The sequence below is a fragment of the Microcaecilia unicolor genome, chromosome 9 (assembly GCF_901765095.1).
Source record: "Microcaecilia unicolor chromosome 9, aMicUni1.1, whole genome shotgun sequence".
Taxonomy (NCBI): domain Eukaryota; kingdom Metazoa; phylum Chordata; class Amphibia; order Gymnophiona; family Siphonopidae; genus Microcaecilia; species Microcaecilia unicolor.
In genome coordinates, this window is record NC_044039.1 from 105,594,707 (window position 1) to 105,611,469 (window position 16,763).

Sequence of the window (16,763 nt, forward strand, 5' to 3'; positions counted from 1 at the left end):
AACTGGCCATCAATGGTTTATTATTTAGTTCTTATTTGTGCTACTCTGCTCTTACTTTATTTTGTTTATGGTATTGTAAACCATGCCTGTCGTTTTATTTATTGTAAGCCACACTGAACAAGTATGCTCAGGATAATGTGGGGTATAAATGTCAAAATAAATAAGTAAATATATAAATAACAAACCAACCAACCAAAACAAACCTTGAAATAAAAGCCACAAATATTTCATATGGTAGCCCTCACCACTACTGGAAAGAACCTGCTAATCTAAAAACATGGTAGGCAAAATTTTTCACATACAATTTCCTTTGTCTCATTTCAGCTTGCCCAGCGCTCACTTGTGTTTGTAATGGGGATCAAGGTGCATTCTTACTTTGCATTTGTTCCAATCCAGTGAATAATTCCATTTTCATCAAAGTCATGCTGGTGTCTGAATACAAATGTCTGCCCTTCACGTAGTTTTCGTACAAAAACAAAAGATGCACGGTCGAAATCGTACCACTGCTTTGCCACCTGAAGAAATAAAAAATATTTTCCATGTATTTTAAAATTTTTTAAACATGCCTTTGTACTGTCCAGATCTTCCCTTAACACTACATTTCACCTTCGGGTTTACACACTTTCTAGGGCAATACACCGAATAGACAGGATAAACATTATACTGTATAGAGAACACAATAAACCTGTGCATAACTACAACAGGTGCCACTGATGACAAAAGTCATGAGGTCGAAGAAAACGTTAGTTGAAGATACCAGAACTTGATCCACGAATTATAATTAAAGGTATTTCATTTATCTGGTTTGTTTTAAGTTACATGTATAAGAAAATTACAAGTACTATAAATCTGCTACTAGAGGATTGAAGACAGCTTGAGTAAAAGGATAAAATTTTTATTTACATTTTTTAAAAGAAATAATATAAAAGGTATTTTTATATTAGCACATTTGATATACCACTATGGCCCAACTTGGACATTAAGCGGTTCACAATATATAAAAAGAGGTTCATGTACATAAAGACTAAAAAAAAAACAGATTAAAAAATTGAAAAAGTTAAATAGAAAGTGGGAGGGGAAAAATGATTAGTGGATCAGAAGAAAGGACTAAAAGATTAGTTGAGATCTCAGGAGGAAAAGTAATAGAAAACAGGTTTTCAGGGCTTGCTTGAATGCGGGAAGTGACAGCTGGTTTCTTATGGTGAGTGGGAGGTTGTTCCATAGTTTAGAGCCAATGTAGCTAAAGGCTGAGTCACGGCTGGTGGTCAAGAGAATCAGAGGAGGAGGGAAGGGTCAGGAGATTATGGTCTGCAGAACAAAGAAAACATAACGGGGTATAAGGGATGAGAAGGTTATGAAAATATGAAGCAGCAGTGAAGAGCTTGGACTTAAAGACCAGCATAAGGATTCTGAACTGTATTAAAGCGGATAGTGGGAGCCAGTGTCCAAAACAGCATAGAGGTGTAAAGTGATCATGGGCATTAGAGTTACTTAACTGCGGTGAATTGAACAAATTGCAAACATTTAAGTGCAAAGACCAGCATAAAGGGTATTACAATAGTCCAGGTGTGAAATGACAATAAATAAAACAAGGAGGCAGAATGAAGCAGTGGGAAGCAAAGGGCAAGCAGAGAAAACATGATGTAAGGCAAAAAAGGAGGAACACAGAACAGCATTAATTTGTGATTTAAAAGGAAGTGTTGAATCAAATATCACAACAATAATTTTGATTGAGTCTTTAAAGGGAAGAGGAAAACCATTCCGTGTAGGAGGAATATGAACTTCACCGGAGTAATGGATGTAGGGGACTTTTCCTGCTCTCTCATCTTTGCTGGTCTGAGACCCGGTTAGGCCTGAACCATCTTTGCTGAACCAATATGGATTCTGCAGCCTGAGGCCTCAACACAACATGAACCAGCTTTTCTATAAAGAAAACTTCTTGGCACAGATGTGCTGGTGACTTCATCCAAGGACATGTTACTTACATGAACTAGCCTTCCAGTTATCTCCTGGGAAGGTGCAGAGGGAGCGTGGCTCGCAGAGACAAAGCAGCATATTTTCAAAGCACTTAGACTTACAAAGTTCTGTAGTAACGTATGGAACTTTAAGTCTAAGTGCTTTGAAAATGAACCCCAGAGTTTCCGGGAACATTTGTGAACTATGGAGGGGAGTTTGGTACTTGATAGTTGTTCTTGCTGGATAGGCCCCTCATTGTTATGACCTTAACAAATAGACAGATAGTATATGCATCTCTCTCAGGAGAGAGAGGCTGAATTGCCATAACACCTGTGAACTGTAATTCATTGTGCTAACTGCAGCACAAGGTCAAGTTCAGAAGTGGCTCTGTGGCGTTCTACACACTGAGTAAACAGTAGTTTTGCTGAACAGAGACCTTGGAATAAAATCTGACCAAAGTGGCTCACAGAAGAATTCTGTTTCAGCCTGAAAGAGCAGCCGATTCATCACCCCATCTGGACTCAAGCTATGGAGAGCGAGGGTGAGAGAAACAGGACTTTTCCTCATGGTTCAGGGCTTAACTAGTTGTACTCTGTACGAAACAGTGGGTTTTCAAGCCTGTGAATAGTAATAAATAATTTAATGATATGCATTTCCCCTAATCGGCCAGCAGACAGCGTTTGTTTTAAAGCTGTTGCAGAGAAGATAACTCTTTTCAACTTAACTTTCATTTTCAATATAGCCTTGTAAAAAGGGAATGTGCAGTACCATTGGCCAGATACTTTCAAAGTTGGTGATCTGGGCTCTGGTTGGTCCTGGAGTTCCAATCTAGCCAGGAGGTACTGCATTTTTCTTTAGTCTCAGTGTGAGAGTACAGAGGAGAAACATCTCTGTCCTGAGACCCTGTTCAGACTTGTGAGCAGCTATTTCCTGAAACTCCCCAGGTGCCACCCAGGTAGTGTTAGACTGCTTTAATGTCGTGCCTTTGATATGGTTGACCACGGAATCCTATTACACATACTTGAATATTTTGGCATCGGAGGAAATGTCCTAAACTGGTTCAAGGGGTTCCTAACCCTGCGCTCATATCAAGTCACATCAAATTCAATTACGTCTGCTACATGGACACCTGAATGTGGAGTACCGCAAGGATCACCCCTCTCACCAACTATTTTCAACCTAATGATGATCCCCCTTGGCAAAACTCCTATCAAACCATAATCTTAACCCATACATATACGCTGATGATGTAACAATATACATCCCTTTAAAACAAGACATTAAGGAAATCTTCAGTGAAATCAGCCAAAGTCTACACATCATGAACACCTGGGCAGATGCATTTCGATTGAAACTAAACGCAGAAAAAACTCAATGCCTGATACTCACCTCCCAATACAACACGAATAAATTTACCGCTATAAACACACCAAAAATAAACCTTCCAATCTCAGAAACTTTAAAAATCCTTGGAGTCACTATTGACCGCCATCTAACACTCGAAACTCATGCAAACAACACAACCAAAAAGATGTTCTACTGCATGTGGAAACTGAAAAGAATAAGACCATTCTTCCCAAGATCCGTCTTCCGCAGCCTAGTGCAATCCCTCGTACTCAGCCATCTGGATTACTGTAACTCACTATACGCAGGTTGTAAAGAGCAAATACTGAGGAAACTTCAAACAGCCCAGAACACAGCAGCCAGACTCATCTTCGGAAAACCAAAATACGAAAGTGCAAAACCCTTACGAGAGAAGCTACACTGGCTCCCACTCAAGGAACGCATTACTTTTAAAGTATGCACACTAGTCCACAAAATCATTCACGGTGAAGCCCCAGCCTACATGTCTGACTTAATAGACCTACCACCCAGAAACGCTAAAAGATCATCCCGAACTTTCCTCAACCTCCACTTCCCTAATTGCAAAGGCATAAAATACAAAGCGCTGCACGCATCAACCTTCTCTTATATGAGCATGCAATTCTGGAATACACTACCACGCAACCTGAAAACGATCTACGAACTGACCAACTTCCGCAAATTATTGAAGACTCATCTCTTTGATAAAATTTATTGAAAGGATCAAACACACGAAGTCCACACACACTGTCAGTAATGCATCAATACACTCTCTTGGAATTTTCATCCCCCTTTAATATTACCACATTTATAGCTTTACTTACAGAAAAATGTTATACCGAATGATCTCCTACTATTGTTTTGTTGCCCTATCAGTTTCCAGTTGTCTCTTTCCATTGTTCTTTTCCCTCAACGATACTCTGACTTTGTCTTCGCATAACTCCTCACAATGTAATCCATAACCGAGTTGTAACAAATTGTATTTCCATCATTTACAATGTATTGTAAGCCACACTGAACCCGCAAATAGGTGGGAAAATGTGGGATACAAATGCAATAAATAAATAAATAATAAAAAATCCTTGTATTGGTTATCTGTTATTGCCTGCTGTACTTTTCCACCTGGTTTTTCAAACATTTATTATTTTACTGTAACAATAACCCTGTTAATTTATTGGTTCTGTTGTCCTGGACCGACTAAGAATCCTGGTGATTGGTGTGTTGGGTCTGTGGGTGTTTTCCAGGAACTATGGGACCCCTGAGAGAGTGTCCCAGTACCTTGAATCACCGGGGAAAAACTTGAGAGTGGGAGACTAGCCCAGAGGCAAGTGGGACACAGTCAGTGGGAGGACGGTACAGTATAGATCATATGCCCAGGTGCAGGCCGCAGGGTTAACTAAGGTGGCTAGGCATTTTATGACATGGTCTTTGCTTGTGAAAGGCAGGTTTTGCTCAGGCACATGGCCTCACCTATTATAGCTGAAAAGTTGGTAATCTGTTCTCAGGATATATTGTAGGTGTGCAGTTACATACAAATATATATATTTTCATATATCTATTGGTGTAATCCTTAGTGTATACTATGCACTTATGTTTGGGTATTGCTTTGCTTCATTACTATTTTTATATCTATAATACATATATTTTCATTTTGGCATTATTCCTTCATTGGTGGACAGCCTAGCAAGAATCTAAGGGTTGATTTAGGTACTGGTCCTATCCTTAGCCAAACAAGTCCAGAGTAATTGCGAAGTGATTTTCTGTATACTAACAGTGCCTACAGGAAAAAAATATGGATTCATATTTTGAAGTGTTCAGGAACAAGAAATTGGAACTGAGCCAAAGAGAAATTTGAAAAAGACAGGAGTTTAGCTGAGTGATAGAGGTGGTATCAGAGATTCTGCAGAAGATTTGTACATCATATGGTTTAAAGACAGAAAATTTGGTCTTACCTGCTAATTTTCTTTCCATGAGTCCAGCCAGACCAATCCAGAACTGACAGGTTATGCTCCTCAGCCAACAGATGGAGACATTTATGAGCTGTAAGCTCTGCCCTATAAGGGATATTATGCAGCTCCAACAACCTAGTATGCCTGTAAACAAAGATGATATGGGATCTCCAATCCCACATATGCAATGAATTCGGCAGAAAGGGGGATCCAAAATCAAAAAGGAACTAACCACAACCGAGAAAGACTAAAGAGGTCTCTGTGTCCTCTCCCAACCAGGATGCAGCAAAGCAATCCTTAAACTGGGTGGAAAGATGAAGCCCCTTCCACCACTACTGTGGTCCCGAACGCAGTATCTTCCCTAGCTTGCACACCCAATCTATAATACTTGGAGAAAAAAAAATGAAGAGATGACCAAGTGGTATCTCTGCAAATATCAACAGGAGTAATCAGTTGTGATTCCACCTAGGAGGTGGCCATTCCCCTAGTAGAATGAGCCTGAAGACCCATGAGGAAAGTTTTGACCCCAAATATAAGCCAGCCCTTATCACCTCCTTCAACCATCGCACAATAATCGCTCTAGTAGCTGCTTTAATCTTCCTATACCCTCAAAACAGCTCTGATTTGTGAAAATGGTTTGTCACCTCTAAATACTGCAGTAGAAATTTACACACATCTGAGGGCCATAAGCCTTTGAAGTCCTGTCCCAATCCTCTTCCTGGAAAGCAGGTTAACATCACCACCTGATTAATATGGAAAAATGTCACCACTTTGGGGAAAAAAAGAAGGGAACTGTCCTAAAGAAAACATCTGTCTACATAAAACATTAAAATTGTTTCCGACAAGATAAGGTCTGCAACTCCTAAATTCTTCTAGCTGACCAGATAACCACAAAAAACACAACACCTTTAAGGTCAAATCCTTCAAGGCTTTCTTGATTGGTTTAAAGGGCAGTGATAATAGAGAATTTAGCACTAAATTGAGATTCCATAATGGCACCACCAGACGTACCGGAGGCCTTAAGTGCCCTATACCCTTCAAAAACTGCACCATATTTGAGTGTACCCTCAACATGGAACCTTTCCGATACCTGCAGAAACAAGATGCTGTGACGAACCTTTAAAGAAGAGGAGCCGACACGGGCATGCGTCTACATCAGGGGTCAAACAGTAAACTCTAGAGCTTAGCATAGGATCGCAGTCCTGCTAAGGTTTAAAGCTGTAGACCGTACACAAATGCTGTTGTAATCAAAGCAAGTGGACTAGCTTCTTACAATAACTGTCGGAGCTAAATTCGCTAAAGAAAATCTGGACAAACACGTAATGCAAAAGATCACATCCTCTCTTTCCACACCATGCTTCACAGACTCTGGCACAGGCCAAGGAGGTAAACCATTTTCCTCCTGCAAAAGGTTATAAGCAGCCCTTCTGTGTAGCTTTTACATCTCAAATGCAACCTCTCAAGAGCCAAGACAAAAGGAACATGGGTTATCCATGACTACTGGTTCTCAAACCAGAAGACCCTCTCTCCTGCAGAAGGGACAAACTGCCCCCTGCCTAAAGAGCAGGCAAGATCTATGTATCACAGATGCCTGGGCCAACCTGGTGCCACTAGCACCACCAATCCCAGATAAGGTATCACTTTTCAGAGCACATGGCCCACCAATGATCAAGGAAAGAGTGCAAACAATAGTCTTGAATGGAGCCAACTTTACAGAACGGCATCCAACCCCACTGCCCCAAACTCTCTTCAATAACTGATAAACAGAATCTTGACATTCTGGTTTGTCACCATGAGACCCACCACCCACGCTCCCCAGCAGGGAGAAATCATTGCAAAAGTCTTGTCCAAGAGCTCCCATTCTCCTGAATACAAGGCCTGCCTGTTCAAAAGATCAACTTGAAAATTCTGCACACCCACTATATGAACTATGGATAATTGCCACAGATGGGTCTCTACCCACCAAAATTGATCAGCCATTTCTTCACTACTGGGAGGTTCTTCAGTCCCCCTTGCTGGCTGACATAAGCTTCTTCTGTGGCATTGTTGGAAACAACTGACTGCCTTGTCTGCAACAGAGGACAGAAGGCAGACAAGGCCTTCCGTGCAGCCTGAGTCTCCACGTGTTTGATCCACTAAGAAGCTTGTGTGTCTGACCACTTACCCTGAGCCACCAGGCTTTAATAATGCACTCCACAACTTAGGAGGCTTGCATCAGTTGTTACTAGCAACTAACCTGGCGATTCCAAGTCTGTACTTTTGAGCAGACTGTAGTTCTGGAGTCACTACTTCACACTGGATTTGGCTTCTGTCATGTATGGCAGCTGCTTCTGCTGATATATAAACCACTAGCAAATGTTGGCAGCACTACTCAGATTCGTTTGCATTTTTGTGTGACGTGTGAATAACCTACAGAGAAACCCATGCACATACAGTGGGGGAAATAAGTATTTGATCCCTTGCTGATTTTGTAAGTTTGCCCACTGACAAAGACATGAGCAGCCCATAATTGAAGGGTAGGTTATTGGTAACAGTGAGAGATAGCACATCACAAATTAAATCCGGAAAATCACATTGTGGAAAGTATATGAATTTATTTGCATTCTGCAGAGGGAAATAAGTATTTGATCCCCCACCAACCAGTAAGAGATCTGGCCCTACAGACCAGGTAGATGCTCCAAATCAACTCGTTACCTGCATGACAGACAGCTGTCGGCAATGGTCACCTGTATGAAAGACACCTGTCCACAGACTCAGTGAATCAGTCAGACTCTAACCTCTACAAAATGGCCAAGAGCAAGGAGCTGTCTAAGGATGTCAGGGACAAGATCATACACCTGCACAAGGCTGGAATGGGCTACAAAACCATCAGTAAGACGCTGGGCGAGAAGGAGACAACTGTTGGTGCCATAGTAAGAAAATGGAAGAAGTACAAAATGACTGTCAATCGACAAAGATCTGGGGCTCCACGCAAAATCTCACCTCGTGGGGTATCCTTGATCATGAGGAAGGTTAGAAATCAGCCTACAACTACAAGGGGGGAACTTGTCAATGATCTCAAGGCAGCTGGGACCACTGTCACCACGAAAACCATTGGTAACACATTACGACATAATGGATTGCAATCCTGCAGTGCCCGCAAGGTCCCCCTGCTCCGGAAGGCACATGTGACGGCCCGTCTGAAGTTTGCCAGTGAACACCTGGATGATGCCGAGAGTGATTGGGAGAAGGTGCTGTGGTCAGATGAGACAAAAATTGAGCTCTTTGGCATGAACTCAACTCGCCGTGTTTGGAGGAAGAGAAATGCTGCCTATGACCCAAAGAACACCGTCCCCACTGTCAAGCATGGAGGTGGAAATGTTATGTTTTGGGGGTGTTTCTCTGCTAAGGGCACAGGACTACTTCACCGCATCAATGGGAGAATGGATGGGGCCATGTACCGTACAATTCTGAGTGACAACCTCCTTCCCTCCGCCAGGGCCTTAAAAATGGGTCGTGGCTGGGTCTTCCAGCACGACAATGACCCAAAACATACAGCCAAGGCAACAAAGGAGTGGCTCAGGAAGAAGCACATTAGGGTCATGGAGTGGCCTAGCCAGTCACCAGACCTTAATCCCATTGAAAACTTATGGAGGGAGCTGAAGCTGCGAGTTGCCAAGCGACAGCCCAGAACTCTTAATGATTTAGAGATGATCTGCAAAGAGGAGTGGACCAAAATTCCTCCTGACATGTGTGCAAACCTCATCATCAACTACAGAACACGTCTGACCGCTGTGCTTGCCAACAAGGGTTTTGCCACCAAGTATTAGGTCTTGTTTGCCAGAGGGATTAAATACTTATTTCCCTCTGCAGAATGCAAATAAATTCATATACTTTCCACAATGTGATTTTCCGGATTTAATTTGTGATGTGCTATCTCTCACTGTTACCAATAACCTACCCTTCAATTATGGGCTGCTCATGTCTTTGTCAGTGGGCAAACTTACAAAATCAGCAAGGGATCAAATACTTATTTCCCCCACTGTACACAAGAAACACAGATACAATACATCTTTACTGGAAAATCATCAGGAACAGTGTGCTCTGCAATTTCTGGTCAACTACTAGACAGGTTACAATTTTCAACTCTCTCTCAGTAAACCTGCGCACAGGCTGCAAGATTCCAAGTGAGGCAGATAGGCACGAAGGGACACACACAATTGGAGATCTGAGGAACGTCTTACAGGCGTGAAGATGTTTCTCATCTAAACAGCCAAATACTAGGATATTATACCTTGGGTACTCTGGGCAGCAGAGGCGTTGGCTGCAGCAGCAGGGGGGAGGTGTTGGACAGTGGTTGGGCAGGGGGCCCAGACCACCCTCTATCCGCCCAGCTTCCACTAAACAAAAGCAGCTCAATCCTAAATCAGACTGGTGCTGAGCAGACCACTGAGATAGGAGGGACACCTGCAGGAGACCAAGGTGAACACAAGCCAATGGCACCAGATCCAAAGCTGCCGCCATGAAGGCTGGCACGTGCATAAAATACTAGGCCAATGACACCCTTCGTCAACAGGGCCCGAACTTCCAACTTAAATTTCAAATCCCCTTTGCTGAGGGAGGAAGATTTTGCCCACTCGTGTCAAACTGGGTACCCAGATATTCTGTGTACTGCTAGGGAAGCAGCTGTATCTCCTGAGAAATGGTCTGATAAGCCAATCATCTAAGTAAGTGTGGACTTGAATCCCCTCTCTGCAAAGCACTGCTGCTGCCACCACCACTACTACCTTGGAGAAGGTTTGAAGTGCCATGATCAAACCAAAGGGAAGCACTTGAAATTGGTAATGCTGTTTAAAAATGCAAACCTCAAGAACCTCTTATGTGGCAGCCAAATCAGAATATGTAGATAGGACGTCAGATGCAGGGCCATAAGAACTCCCCTACTGCAGAATGAAAGGTCTCCATTCTGAAATGTGAGAGACACCGAGCACTCAATTCACACCTTCAAATCCAGGATTGGGCAAAAGGAGCTTTATTTGAAACCACAAAATAAACTAAATAACAATCTCTGAACTACTCCTCATTTGAGACCAGATCCATAGCTTAACTACAACACTTTACCACTCCACCATGATTTTGAATGACATCGTTCTATAACTGTTTGCTAGTTCCTCTCTGCTTTCCTTGATCTTTTTGTAACACCAAATGTATCTTTGACCCTGTAATGGCGACGCCATAACAGACCTTTGTAAGCCACATTAAGCCTGCAAAAAGGTGGGAAAATGTAGGATACAAGTGCAATAAATAAAAATAAATAAATAAATAAAATCCATCACTCATAAGTCTAACATCTTCAAGGTGGCAAACAGATGCCCTTTTGGCTAAAGCACAACAAGGAGACACCATAAACTAACATGTATATAGGCGCAGCAGGCCACCACCTGAAAAAAGCCCAGGGCACACACCTCTAAACAATGAGTTGCATCTCCAACTTCCAATCCAGCACTTTTAGCACAGCCCCCTCTTGGTTGGTTGTCTTCTTAGTAACTGTGGTTATAACAGCTAGCTTCTTCTCTTCTGAGACCAATGGGTACAACTTACCCTTGGTTGTGCTTACCTGAGCCCAGCTTCTGATAACTCCCACTCTGAACAAGATCATGACCCGAAATCACCTGGTGGACAGGAAAGACCATAGCAGGCTTGTGGATACCCTCCATAAACTGGGCTTGTGGATACCCTCCATAAACTGGGTCTCTCCTCTGTTCCCTGAAACCATGGTTAAGAAATACTCTCTAGGACTTGCAACACCATGCCTATGAACTCCTCCTTCCAGAAAAGCTAAACCATAAAAGGGTAAACTCCATCCCCTACTAGAAGCTCTCCCTTCTCCAGGATGACAGCTAGTGAGGAACTTCTGGCAGCCTCACAGACTGAGCTGAGCTACTTCAAGTTCCTTCTCAAAGGCAGTGACTGCATCTTTCAGTCAATTAGACAAGCCCACTTAGGCTGCGTGACCCCTTCAGCTTAACCTGAACCATTAGACCTAATCTCTGCACTGCTCTGTGCCTGCTTTAATATAAAAGCCTTGTGGAGCAGTAAACACAAGAAACTCCACAAAAAAACAAACTCAGAGGCTTACAAAAGGGCTGTAGACAGATCTTGCTTCAGGCATCCTCATTCCCCCCCCCCCCCCCCCCCCCCCAAAAAAAAAAAAAAAAAAAAAACTATGCTCCCCTCCAGGGCCAGCAAAGGGGAAAGGGCAATCAAGCTTTCTTCGGCATCACTGAAGAACAAAATGACAGTTTGCCATGCTTTTTGCCAGTCTACATGGCCATGAGCTAAGAAACCAATCCCAGCTACCTGGGGTTCCCAAGTCACAGACCCAGACACTGAAGAGCGAATGAATCCTCCCTAGTATGCTGCATAAACTCCTTCGCTGTTACAATGCTGCCCACACCAAAAGACTGTTTAGCATGTTCTTAGGTTGCCTCCATTAGACTGAGCCTACCAAGCCCATCACCTAGCCACTTTGCTTTCCTTGCTTGCACTTCAGCTTAGAAATCCACTGCCCAAACCCAACCAGTGCCGCTTGCACACCTGCTGCTCTTGGCATGGAAAGCAGGACTCCTGAGGCTTCTCCAGCTCGTATCCACACCATTCCTGGTGCCCTCTTGCAGCCATTCAATGCAGGAAGGTGGACAAACAAGGCACTAAGTGGCTAAGGAGGTCTCTCCTGCTGCAAAGCTGCCCCATGAAATCTCAGCACTCTGATAGCTCTAAGAGGTGTGAGGAGGGGTGGGGGGGCAGGTGGCTTGAAACACTAGAGCAGCCCCAGCAGGTACAGAACTCTCTGCTGCCACTTCAGAATTTATGCAGTCTGGGCACCAATCATGGGAGCACAGCATGCACTGCCTTTTATTATTTTTTTCTTCTTTTAAACTTGCAAAAAAAAAAAAAAAAAAAAAATAGGAGGCAAAAGAAAGAAAGGGGGGGGGGGGGGGGGGGATTTAAAAAGCTGACAGCAACAAGGAAAGGAAGACAAAAAAATCCCAAACTGGTCAGATCTGCCTGGATAGGGAAAGAACATGGATGATTCCAAGTATTCCCAATGTAGTCACCTCCAGCCAGACCAGTTATCTGAATGAGCCCAGAAGCTATCACTAAACCAGCCCTGCGCTATATGGTATGTTCACCACTATCTGCTGGAGACAGCAAATATAGGTTTTCTGGAACTGTACTTCCTATAAAGGCAGAACTCAAAGCTTGCAAGTCCCTATCTCTGTCTGCTAGCTAAGTGGCATAAATCATCAGTTCTGGACTGGTCTGGTGGATAAATAGGCATGCACAATTATGATGTAATCGATTAACCTTCAAATGTACACTAAAACATGCAAACAATGTTGTAGCATTCTCTTTTTCTCTCAATTTTCTGTTATCTGTTTATACATTTGATATTCTCAGAATCAAGTCTCTGAAATATCCTAGAACAGAAAAGCTCTGCCTCCCCAAACTCCATCAAAATCTGAAAGTCAAGTCATGTTCCCTACTAGCCAAATATTTTTCTATATTACATTAATAAATTTATAGAGAATAAAAATACATACTATCAAACCTTTAAAAGTGCACAATAAAGGGGGTTGCCACGAGACAGGTGGTGATCACAAGACTACAGTCTAGTTGAAGCCATGAGATATCCTCCAAATCTCTTACCATTTTAAGGAGATACTGCTCTAATGATTCGACTGTTGCTAAGGGCTCCATTTTTAACATTCTGCCTGTTCGATCAATCAGTGATGTCTCCCCAGAAGCACGTTCCAACCGAAACCTCAGCCTTCTTGTTAGTATCTAAAGGACACAAAAAAAACCCCCCCAAAGCTAAGTGACAGCATGATACCAAGCACATTTTCAGTAAGAGGATAAATAATACATACACACTTCTGCCTATGTAGATGCTACTGAATTTTCAAAAGAAAAGCGAAAAATTAACCAAGGGGAAAAAAATGGTATGGGGCTTGGGCCAAAAGACATAAGAGAAGAGACTCGAAGATCTGAATATTTATACCCTAGAGAAAAGAAGGGACAGGGGAGATAAGACACAGACGTTTAAAAACTTGAAAGGTATTAATATAGAAACAAGTATTTTCCACACAAAGGAAAATGGTAAAACTAGAGGACATGAACTGAGGTTGCGATATCAGAAAACTCTTTTTCACAGAGAGGGTGGCTGACACCAGGAATGCCCTCTTGAGGAAGGTGGTGGAGAAAAAATGGTTGCAGAATTCAAAAAAGCATGGGATGAACACAGAGGATCTCTAATTACAAAATGAATGGTATAAAAAACAAAGGGTTTCATATGTGTTTGCATGTCAAGTGGTGCTTAGATGGCAACTCTGGCTGTAAAAACTAAGGCCAGTGCTGGGCTGGCTTGTACAGTCTTATGTCCCGCATACAGCAATCCAGTTTAGGGTGGGCTGGAGAGGGTTTTGACATAGACTCCAGTAATTTGGAACATGGGGACAGTGCCGGGCATGACAAGACAGATTCAGATAAGCTGGAGTGGAGTCGACCCCTACTTAGACTTCGGCGAAGCTTCCTCCTCTGACGTCGAGGAGGAATCGACCCGAGTGGCAGCTGACGTAAGTACCGCAAGCGGCACCGAGGATGGGGACCTCCTCACAGGTGATGGCCCAGATGCAGCCTCCACAGTCGGTACGGAAGGCGCAAGAACCCTCGACACCGATGCAGACTGGTGAAGCAACCCCTCCAGAAGCTCCGGAAGAAGGACCCTGATGCGCTAGTCGAGAGCTTCAAAACAGAAAGGGCTGGGGGGGCTGGTGCAGGAGTTGGCAGCAGAATCTGAGGGGGCTCGAGAGTCGGTGCCAGGCTGCCAGATGACCGACGCACTGGCACTTCTTGTATGGAGGGTGAGTGGTCCTCCCGGCGCCGATGCTTCTCGGGTGCCGATTGCCTTGGCTCCCTGGAGCTCTCGGTACCGTGCATGGAAGGAGAACAATGACGGTGCTTCTTAGCCTTCACTCGACGCCTGTCATTGAGACTCCTCGGTACCAAAGAGGAGGATGTGGAATCCTCACGCCTCCTCGGGGCCCGGTCCGATGAAGGTCGGTCCCGGGGGGGGGGGGGGCTGCATCATAGTAGGCCTCGAGATGGGTGGAGACCCACTTGATGCCTCGCTGCTCCCAGCTCGATGCAGTCGCTCGGCAGCCATTACCTGAGCTCTCGGTGTCACGGCTTCCTTCGACGTTGATGCCGATCACCTCTGTACCGATGCCGACGTCGAAGGACCGGACCGGTCAGAAAAAAGTCTCTCACGCTGAGCCTCTTGAGCCACTTGGGTCCGTTTCTTCGTCAACTTACACAGCTTACAGGCAGCTGGGAGATGATCGGGCCCAAGACACTGAAGGCACCACACATGGGGGTCAATAGACGAGATGGTCCGGTAGCAGCGAGTACAGCGTTAGAAGCCGCTGGGAGTCTTCGATGACATGGGTGGGGAAAATAGCGTCCACAAAATCAAAAGGCTCGATGGTGCCAATAACAAGGCACAAAAAAGGGGGGAAAAAAGACGCGGTCGACCAGCCTAAAGGGCGGCCGCAACAAAAAAAAAAACTTCAATGAAGAAGAAAAGAACTAAAAAGAAGAGGAAAAAACTAATTTTTTTTTTTTTTTTTTTAATTATCTGAGAAGAATTTGTAGAAGAAGAAAGGGCACGATAAACGTGGAAAAACGGTTCTCCTGAGCCGAAAAAGGAGTAGCAGCAAAACACAACTCTCCTGAAGCGCGGATCAAAAAGAACTAGCGGTGGCACGCTTGTGTCGCGGGCGGGAACCTGCTCGCACATGTGCGATGCGTTTTGTCCCGTGCGACGCAGCGTTCTCGAAGTTTCTTTGTTTTGAAGAGTTCCAGTCTACTGGGCCATCGCGGACGACAACCCATACGTGATAATATTCACCCTGCTTGTCCTCGGAGAATCACTATTTCAAATCATTCTGTTCAGAATATAGAAGCAGAAAGAGTACTGACTTCCTGTCAATAGGTAAAGCAATATGGCTTGCTGGCATCCTCATCTGCAACCTTGCTTTTCTCCTTTCCTCAAAATAATGTCACTTTATTTGTTTTTATATCAATTGACAGTCTAAAACAGTATACTATACACATACATATACACACTTACACAATGTATGCATGATGCACACTCCCCTCTGGATTTACCTTTTTTTTTTTTTTTTTTTTTTTTTTTTGCAGTGCAGCACATAGAGCAGGGCTTGGAACTAAAACCCAAACCCCTAAAACAACAAAATTTCAAGAAACTAAGGGCTGTAATACCAAAAATGTGAATAGCTAATATTAGAAAATAAAATCAATGTATTCAACACAACAAATGAAGCTTTTACTGATTAAAGAAGCAGGACATGTTTACCTGCAGATTGTATGTGGAACCTGGCGTATCGTACAAGTGAAGAGGAAGGCGCTCTATTGATTCCAACACTGCAATCAACTTGCGAACTAGTGCTACTGCTGGACGACTGTAAGAGAAGCCAGTTAAATATTACAACATATGTAGGCTACTGAAATTTTGCTTTTATTTGATGTGGACAGAGAAAACAGCATGTATAATCACGATCAATTTCATATTAAAAGACTCTTGCCTCTGTACAAACTTTCCTCTCCCCCTCTCGCCTCCCCACAATCCCACAAGGGGAGATTCAAGAGCACATACAGGGGAGCCAACTTGTTTAATGGATTTGAACTTGGATTTCACATTTGATTACTCATATTTCTAAATCCAAGCTGAAGGCAAGTTCCATTTACATACAGTAGATAACTCCCTGCTCAAGAGGGATTATAATCATGGTTTATAATCATAGTTCCCTCTAAGGACCAGGTTGCCATGAGCAAATATTTTTGTTTTTGTGCAAACTTACATTTTCCTGTGAGTGCTATTTGCTATTACTCAATATGATAATTCATTACAGAGTGCATTTCAGAACATATTTACTGAAATAGTGCATTTAAGTATTCATGCCCCACAATACACACTCCCCCTCTGAACACATATCTTTGTATCCACACACTTGCTGCTCCCCCCCCCCCCCCCCCCCCACATACACATCCTGCCAACATTCTCCACTTACATACACACGCACCCCTATACGCTTATTCTAAAAAACTAGAAATCAGTCTACACTTGCACCCTCACATCTCTACACACACATCCCCTCCAAAACCCCTTCAGGCACATTTATATTTGCTCACACCTTTTCAGTAGTAGCTCAAGGTGAATTACATTCAGGTACATTGGATATTTCTCTGTCCCAGGAGGGCTCACAATCTAAGTTTGTACCTGAGGCAATGGAGGGTTAAGTGACTTGCCCAACATCACAAGGAGCATCAGTGGGATTTGAACCAGCCACCTCTGGATTTCATGACCGGTGCTATAACCTCTAGGCCACTCCTCCACTACATAAAAAGTAGTAAACATCCCCCCACACCCAACAC

At 43.5% G+C, this 16,763-nt stretch overlaps 1 protein-coding gene across 1 annotated transcript in view; it reads right to left on the minus strand.

The window, feature by feature from the left end:
* Positions 1 to 16,763, minus strand: part of HECTD1 (HECT domain E3 ubiquitin protein ligase 1) — a 324,415-nt gene that overhangs the window by 162,304 nt on the left and 145,348 nt on the right. Inside the window, 3 exon segments of the mRNA XM_030215386.1 lie at positions 376 to 515; positions 12,957 to 13,091; positions 15,685 to 15,790. Coding sequence (XP_030071246.1) covers positions 376 to 515; positions 12,957 to 13,091; positions 15,685 to 15,790 — 381 coding nt within the window.